Raw genomic sequence first — 7,001 nt, forward strand, 5'->3', positions numbered from 1 at the left:
CTGAATGTTGAGATTTGAGGGGAAAGGCCTGGAGGGAACGCTGTTTGCCATTAAAGATATATACATATATTTATGATTATTGCTAACTGCTAAAGTAAATTTTTTTCTGTAAATAAACAAAGTCTGTGTAATGAAAGTATTCTGCCCCACTTCTGTTTTTAGACTCCAGACAGGGAAATATAAGACAGTAATTGTATTTCATTTATAAGTACTGTATGGGTGCCGATATTCCTCCCTTCTGTGCGCCAGAGGGAGTTTCCACTACAAACCATCTATCACAAACTGTCACACCACTATGATATGACTGCAGGGTGTAAGCACATTTGGAACAGTGCCAGTTGTACTGTGATGAAGGATCCACTATCCCTCAAGGGGGAAAGGATGGTTGGAGACAGCCAGCGTACCCACCCAGTGATCAGAAAACAAACACAAACAAGAACTTAAGAGGGGAAAAAAACAACAAGAACTCACATTTCCAGTGGTGGGGCACAGTCCACTGTGAACTTCACATGCTGAGTGCCAATGGTTAAAACCACAGTGTGCCACTGGTTATCAGCCAGTTGGGTGTCTCCAAACACCCAGTGCTCTACCACCCCTCCATGACCTTTAAAAACAAAGTGCAGATGTTTTCTCGAGAACCTCAGTCCAAGAATGATCCGTTCACCTTTCTCATTACTTTTGACTCCCCTCTCCTTCTTCTCCTTTCCATGTTGTTCTTCTCCACTTATATCCCTCTCCTTATAATTTTCAAAAATCTCCCCTTTATTGTTCTCCTCTTCCTTCTCCTCCACTGCTCTTTTTACTAATATTTTTGGCTCCATCAAGGAAAAGAGGTACTCCTTTCTCTGTAAAGCAAATGTGAAAACATTCAGACATGCTATATGGCAGGGATGGTGCTGTAAGTAACAAAGCACATTTATTAACGTAGTGTACTTAAGTACAATTCTGCAGAACTTAGAGCTTTCAATGAATCAATTAGTCAGTCAACAGAAATATTTACATATGCAACTACTTTGAGAATGGATTCATCATTTGAGGTATTTTTAGAACAAATGAGAGGATTTACTGCTTTTCTTTGTCATATAAGCTGTGGCTACTATTGTCAAACAAAACAAATTGAATCAAATTACTGTGGGTTTTGGTAGATTGTGAGTGATCTAAACCATGATCCGCAGATTAACTGATAATGAAGACAGTCTTTAGCTGCAAGTATACTTACTACTACATTAATTTTAACTTACTGTTTACTTCTTCTCAACTACATTTATTTGACATCTACACCAAAAAGATACAAATGTAAATTTTGTTCCACCTCCACCAGATCCATCCAACAATTCATTATCTATACAGCTTATCCTAATAAGGGTCGTGGGGGGGCTGGAGCCAATCCTCCACCAGATAAGTAACAATAATAATCCTATGATATATACTTATACTTTTAATACTTTAAATGTGTATATTTATCTGATATTACTGTTATATCTTTATTTAAGTAACATTCAGAGAATTTTCACACGGGTTCTGGTAGTTTTACTTACTGTGAGTTAAGGACATGAATGCTTCTTTTACCAGGTGTTTCTTAAAAATGTGTGTGCATGTGTGTGTGTTTGGGGGGGTTGGGTGTTTTGCTCACCTTGAGTGTAATAGGAGTGACTTTTAGTGTCACAACAATGGAGAATTCTTTGGGGAAGAGGTTGCAATTCACCAGCAACTGGGAGGAGGGAACGCTCATGGAGGTATGAGGGCTGGAGAAATGAACACCCCTCACCCCTCCAGTCTGCCTCATGTGCACCCCCGGCACGAGCTGGGAGGTGTCCTTCTCGAGAACAAAAGACAGAAGATCCAGAGGGGGCAAATCTGCAAACAATAAGCCATGAGGTTTGGACTGTTGGCAGAACAAAGCAGGCACTGTGAAGGTTTCACTTTGTGACGGGCATTTCTCCCCATTTTCAGATTTATTTATTTCACTACAAACAATCAATTGATTAATTGATTAAAAAAAAAACCAATCCATAAATCGACAAATTAATAATAAAAATTAGCTGAGTGTTTTTAACACTCTTACTCAAGTAAAGAATCTGAACACTTCTTCCACCATTGCTGAGTGATGCTTAATGAATACTATATTAAACCAAGAAGTCACAAATGCACTACGCATATATTAGCTTGTTTTGAAGGGACACAAGTTAAAAAACGTTGGGAACAACTGCTATGAACTAATAAATCAATTAGTGGGTGTGAGAAATAGCCCTGGGCTGTAGTGGAGCTATAGGAATTTGTAGGAGAGGTTGTTATTAAGAAAGAAGCCCTTTAGAAAGTGAGAACAATAGAAGAGAATTACAACCAAATTAATGAGACATCATGTAACACAGTTTGTCCACATGTTATGTGTATAAAACTGTTGTGGAATTCTAACTATGTCCAATGTCTGTACATGCTTGTAGATTTTAATTTAAGTTAATATTGCACGCAATACTGCACACACAAGTCCTCCTACTGTGCTGTAGCAGACGCAGACAGTTGGAATTATCCAGAAGAATTTTGGCTGGAGGGGTTTCCCAGGTTTTTTGATGAAACCAAAAGCCATCCGTTCAATAATCCTTAACTTGACATCACGTTTGTTTAACTGAGCTGAGGTAATACAGAGTAAAGCTGAGGCAGGGGAAGATAAGATAGAAGAAAATGCTACAGTACCTGTACAATGTCTCCATGGCTCCGTGGTGGTGTCACTGGCCCTTAACCCCAGGAGAAGGAGCTGCACAAATATCAGCAATGGCATTACAAAAAGTCTGTCTGGTTTAATGATGAGCTGGTGCGAATGTCTCCATACTTGAGGTATTTCTCTGTGTATTCCTCCTTTTTGTCTCTATCTTAAGTTGCAAAACATAACAGACAACTGTGTATTCTTCATGTTGCTGAAAATGAGCATTTTCAGATCTTTAAACTCCAAAGAAAAATGTTTAGTCAATAAAAATCATCAGATCTACACTGATTAAGATTCACATGTACTTAAAGAGTAGAAGAAGAGCATCTGCGCACAGAGAGAAATCCATTAATCTGTGTGGAGAATCCTGCACCTGCAGCTCCTTTTAAACACCAGAGCCATGCAAATCACCTCCACTCATCATTCATCCTCCCTCAACCGCCTTTGATGGCATAAACCTGCCAGAGGGCTGAGCTCCTGCAATATGTGTGTTTGTGTGTCTATTCTTATGAGAGACACACCGACTGGCAGAGATGCAGACAGACCGAATATCTTAATGTAACCGATTACAAAATATCTAAAGACAAAGTCCTTCAGATGTTCAGTTCACAAAACGGGCAGTTCATTTTTTTTTTTAACTATAAAAGGCAACTTAAAAACAACAACAACAACAAAACATGCTGTATGTGACCTTTGGTCGAATACTGCACAGAATGATGTGAGATTTGACAACTTATCTGAGAAACTGATGTGCATGAACCCAGCTGTAGTAATCAAGTCTCAGACTTAGTTGTCCTAAAAGATCTGTAAATGTTGCTTTCTCAAAATGTAATGAAACCTCTGAACAGTGAAAAGAAAGGTAAATTGATTCAATGATGTATTTAAAATTAGATATAAACACTAGGCAAACATTACAATGGACAAAAGGTCTTGCTGTAACAGTATTTGCAAATAATAATACTTGAATTTATGTTTACTTGTGTGAATGCAGTTGTATAAAATGGTCTTTTAGATACTTTCATTGCGGTCTACGGTCACTCAATAATTTTTTTATGGTTACGTAAGTATGTCTGACCTTGGTTTGTTGGTTACTAGGCAATCGGCAAATAAACAGACTGTGTTTTGAAAGATATCGGCATCTGAGCTTGTGTCAGATCTCTCAGAAATGTCACACACCAACAAGCACATTTACAAGGCAAATGCAGTCTCTTCTCCTCACTCACATTAAGATCAGAGACTGCACCTAGACCCGATAAGATAACATCTCCATTCAGCTCACTTCTCTTTTTACTCTATGCATTTGTTAACCTTCCAGTTACGTACAGAAATGTTTATTCAGTGGTGGAAGAAGTACTCAGATCCTTTGCTTAAGTAAAAGTAACAATACAACAGTATAAAAATACTCAGTTACAAATAAAAGTCCTGCATTCAAAGTGTTAAGTACAAAAGTATTAGCATCAAAACACACTAAAAGTACTCATTATGCAGAATGGCACATTTCACATTTACTGTGTACCATATTATATTATAATTACTGATGCATTATTGTGTACATCAAATTCAGTTCAAAACTGTGCTTATGTATGTCAGTAATGTATGTTAGTTTGTTGCTTGGTTATTAGTGACTGGACAGTTGTGCAATGTGCAATTTGTTTAATGACAAAATGAAATCAAACCAGAAACCTGAGATTTTAATGGATCAGTGGCGCCACCTGGCAGTTTTTTAAGCTACATGGGATGTTTTCAGTACACGTGTATAAATTATTGCAGGCAGGGCTGCCGTGGAAACTGAAATTGTCTTGCATAATTAACCACACGCCAGCTAAATAGGATTCGGTAGCCATATTATTACAAATAAAATGTGTACTGTGTATTTTTGTATTAATGTGGTTCTGAAAACTAAAGTTATAAAATAATGCAGTGGATTAACAGGTACAATATATGCCTTAAAATGTGAAGTAGCAGAAAACAAACCTACTTTAGTACAGATACCTCAAAATAGTACTTAAGTACAGTACTTGAATAAATACTTTGTTACTTTCCACCATTGAAAATACTTAAACTCAGGGCAGCAAATCCGAGTACCAAACTATATTTATTGTATACAGTAGTAAAAGACCACAAATAATGTACAAATCAGTAGAGAAACAAATAACATGAGAATACCTGGGCCCCATTCTTCATACATTACAATTTAGCTAATATATTAGCCAACCTAAGAGATCTTTGTCCAGCTAACTCGGTTCCTGAAACTCAAGTGGAAGGCTGATTTGTTTTTATTGATAACTGTGCTCTTATTTTGTGGGAGAGAAAAGCTGAAACCAAGATTACTTGTGATTGGCTTGTGCAGAAACACGTCTCCAAGTGTAATCTCACGGATTTAACAAGTCTCTGTACCACAAAAGGTTCAAATGCATGTTGTTAATAACCGAGGGAAGGATGACAGTTGTGAGTCCTCATAAAAGTTCTGTTCAGTGGGGTCAGCAGAGTAAATACAATCAGCAGGTGGGCAGTACAGTGAAGCTTTGGAACCACTTTTCTGTCACAGTCATTCAAAACTGTTTTCAGTACTGGCATTGACTTATGCTTTTATATATAGAATACATACAAAAAATACAGCTTAATTACTTTAAAAAGACAGCATCTTTCTAATGTGGCTGAACAAAACTACGGGAATGTACCTCAGTGATTAATTGAGACTAAATCATGAAATTTATATTCAGTTTGCTTCCAAGAACACTGACCAACTGGAGCCTCTAAAAAAAGGTGCAGCCTTATCTGAAAATAAACTAAGATAGGCAGCGTTGAAGGGTTGTCATGATCCAACCGATTGTGAAGTAGGCTGCACTTTTACAAGTTTTGAGCTCAAAGACCAGTTGCTTCAACAACAGATACGCTTTAATTCTGACTGAAGTGGAGAACCCAAGTTCATGTCAGACCATCAACAATCGTGCTCACTTGTTCATGTATGAAGAATGGGGGCCCCGTGGATGCAGAACACTTGTCTCCCAACCTTCACTGGCTGACCTTCCTGCCCTCATGTACAAAATGCAACAACCTGCATGCCTCCCCTTCTGAGCTGCAAAATATTCAAGACACTCATCACCGCTCGAAACAGTCACTGCAGTTGAATGTGTTTAAAACAAATAGCCTGCGACTACTGCCTGGTACACACCAGAAAACAATAGCTCAACAGTTGACACAGCAGTGAAAAGTGTCTTCAAAACTCAACTGGAAGCTGCTCCTCTTCAAAGCACAAGCAGAAAGTTGTCCCATCAGCCTACATTGACAACACAGAGTGAGACAGCCCACCCTAAAACAGCACTGAAGAACAACCTCGTAGCTATTCTCACCCTCCTCAAAAAACCCACAAGCATAACAGCTTGTAAGAACACCATAGGGACTGGTCACTGGCCTGCTTCATGGGAAAACGAGGAGGAAAAACCAAAATGTTACACATACCATGTCAAGAGACTATCCTTTCACAGCCAGACTGACCAACTCTAACCGAGAATGCACCTCAGTGGTATAAATTACATTTCTTCCTCCCCTACACAGGTATTTGTCTGGATGAATTACAGTCTGTACTACAAATAATCTTTGTTTCAATTAGTAGCTGTCAAAGAGGAAAAAAAATAACATTAATGAAATACAAACGCCATTAAAATCTGAATGTTTTGACCTTGCAGCTGCTTTTAGAGAGATCCAAGTACATCAAATACAAAACAGAAGTTCGGTCTTTGTAGTATTGGTCCAAGCCCCACAACATTTATCTAACAGCCACTCTGATATTTCTGTACAAAAAAAAAAACAAAACAAAAAAAAAAAACATTGCAGAACTCTTTAGCAAAAGCACCTAAAATGCAAAGGGAATTAAAATACATTTTGGACAGAGGAGCAGGAGTCACCGTTCAGACAAAAATCACGCAAGAAAGCAAAGTGAATTGGAAGGCGGGCGTGTATTAGTTCAGGTGGTGATTCCATTTCAAAACATTTTCATGCCCATTGACTTTGACCCCTGGACAAAAAAAATTGCAGAGCCTCGCAATCGACCCTGCTGAATGAAAACCCTGACAAACTAGTGGATACTAAGCTTTCACTGGAGAGTGAACAAGAAGCGCTGATAAACCAGGAGAAGCTATGATGTAACATTGGTCCAATCACAGGGTGTGATGCCAAAAGGAACATGATGTCCTGACTGGCCAACAGAGAGATGGATGACGCGCACAAAAGTTCAGTCCTGGCTGAGGCAGTACATAAATGGCTGAGGAGCCCCCCACCCCGAGGAAAAATCATG

General features: G+C 38.6%; 1 protein-coding gene across 1 annotated transcript; it reads right to left on the bottom strand.

The window, feature by feature from the left end:
* Window positions 1-467: 467 nt before the first annotated feature.
* On the bottom strand, window positions 468-2,898 carry LOC109968030 (thrombospondin-type laminin G domain and EAR repeat-containing protein-like). The gene is made up of 3 exons (XM_020614016.1): window positions 2,695-2,898; window positions 1,634-1,857; window positions 468-845 (listed from the first exon to the last, which is right to left on the bottom strand). The coding sequence occupies exons 1-3, from the start codon at window positions 2,777-2,779 to the stop codon at window positions 468-470; spliced, it is 687 nt and encodes a 228-aa protein (XP_020469672.1). The 5' UTR covers window positions 2,780-2,898.
* Between the last annotated feature and the right edge of the window lie 4,103 nt (window positions 2,899-7,001).

The sequence above is a fragment of the Monopterus albus genome, unplaced genomic scaffold, assembly GCF_001952655.1.
Source record: "Monopterus albus unplaced genomic scaffold, M_albus_1.0 scaffold141.1, whole genome shotgun sequence".
NCBI lineage: Eukaryota > Metazoa > Chordata > Actinopteri > Synbranchiformes > Synbranchidae > Monopterus > Monopterus albus.